Source organism: Condylura cristata, unplaced genomic scaffold, assembly GCF_000260355.1.
Source record: "Condylura cristata isolate star-nosed mole 26May11 unplaced genomic scaffold, ConCri1.0 scaffold00110, whole genome shotgun sequence".
Classification (NCBI taxonomy): domain Eukaryota; kingdom Metazoa; phylum Chordata; class Mammalia; order Eulipotyphla; family Talpidae; genus Condylura; species Condylura cristata.
In genome coordinates, this window is record NW_004567211.1 from 37,626 (window position 1) to 38,902 (window position 1,277).

Sequence of the window (1,277 nt, forward strand, 5' to 3'; positions counted from 1 at the left end):
AGGCCGGTCCTCCCGGCCCGGAAGTCCTCCAGCAGGGCCACGCGCTGCTCCTCGGTGAGGTGGCGGGACCCCAGCAGCTCCCACAGGGACCGGCCGTCCTCGGCCCCCTGCGCGGCCTGCAGGGCCGCCTGGACCTCCTGGTCTGTGGGCACCGGGGCCGCGCCCTCGGGCAGGGGCAGCAGGCAGAGGCCGGTGGCCTCGTCCGTCACACACTGCTGCAGCAGCTGGGCGTAGCTGCTGTGCGTCCGGCCGTCCGGCGCGGGGAAGGTGTCCGTGGCGCTACGCAGGGCGGTCTCCGTCTCCCGGTCGATGAGGCCACGCTGCGTGGCCACGGACACGGGGAGGTGGAAGTGGCCCGCCGGGTCGATGACCCCTCCCGTGGCCACCTGGGCCTCGAGGAGACGGGCGGCCTGCTCCGCGGGGACCAGGCCCTTCTTCATGGCCTGGAACAGGGACACGGCCGCCCCCGAGAAGGGGTCTCTGAGGCCGGTGAGGGCGCCCTCCGCCCGCCTCAGCCTGCTGTACAGCTCGGGCCCCACCAGGCCCCGGCGCACGGCCCCGTCCACCGTGAGGGTCTCCCCGCTGCGGGGCTCCACCACGGTGCCGGTGGCGGCCTGGGCCTCCAGCAGGGCGTGGGCCACGGCCGGCGTCAGCAGCTTCCGCCTCATGGCCTCGTAGAGGCTCAGCGGCCGGCCGGAGGACGGCAGCAGCACCCCGGCCACGGCGCCCGTGCCCCGCAGGGCCCTGCGGACGGCGTCCCGCCGGAGCAGGGCCTCGGGGCTCAGCGTCCCCCCCAGCACCTGCTCCAGGAGCTCCTGGTCGATGACCTGGGCCTCCAGGAGCTGGCGGGCGGTGACCTGGCCCCTCAGGGCGGGCAGCCTGACGTCCGCCCACCTGCCCATCTCCGTGTCCAGCAGCTGCGCCACCTGCTGCAGCGAGACCCGGCGCCGGCGCAGATCCTGCAGCAGCCGCCTGCGGGTGTCCTCACGGACGCACTCGGAGTTGAGCAGCTCCCAGGCGGAGACGCTGCGGCCCCGGAAGCGGCCGTGCCTCGCGGGCAGCACCAGCCCCTGCAGGGCCGGACGCAGCTCCTGGCCCAGCTGGTGGGGGGCGGAGTCCCGGGGGGCCAGCGGCAGCAGGAGCAGGCCGGTCTCGGGGTCCGGCTCGCAGCGCCCCAGCAGCTGCAGGTAGGTGAGGTTCTCGTGCGTGTTGGGGTCGAAGAAGCCCTTGGTGTCGTCCGAGGGGTCGCGCAGGACCTCGTTGAGCGCCTCGTCGAA

At 75.2% G+C, this 1,277-nt stretch overlaps 1 protein-coding gene across 1 annotated transcript in view; it reads right to left on the minus strand.

The window, feature by feature from the left end:
• The window catches only part of LOC101633975 (epiplakin), a 38,773-nt gene that overhangs the window by 35,482 nt on the left and 2,014 nt on the right, over positions 1-1,277 (minus strand). Inside the window, exon 2 of the mRNA XM_012734928.1 lies at positions 18-1,268. Within this exon, the coding sequence (XP_012590382.1) occupies positions 18-1,268 (1,251 nt within the window). The remainder of the gene's footprint in view (positions 1-17; positions 1,269-1,277) is intronic.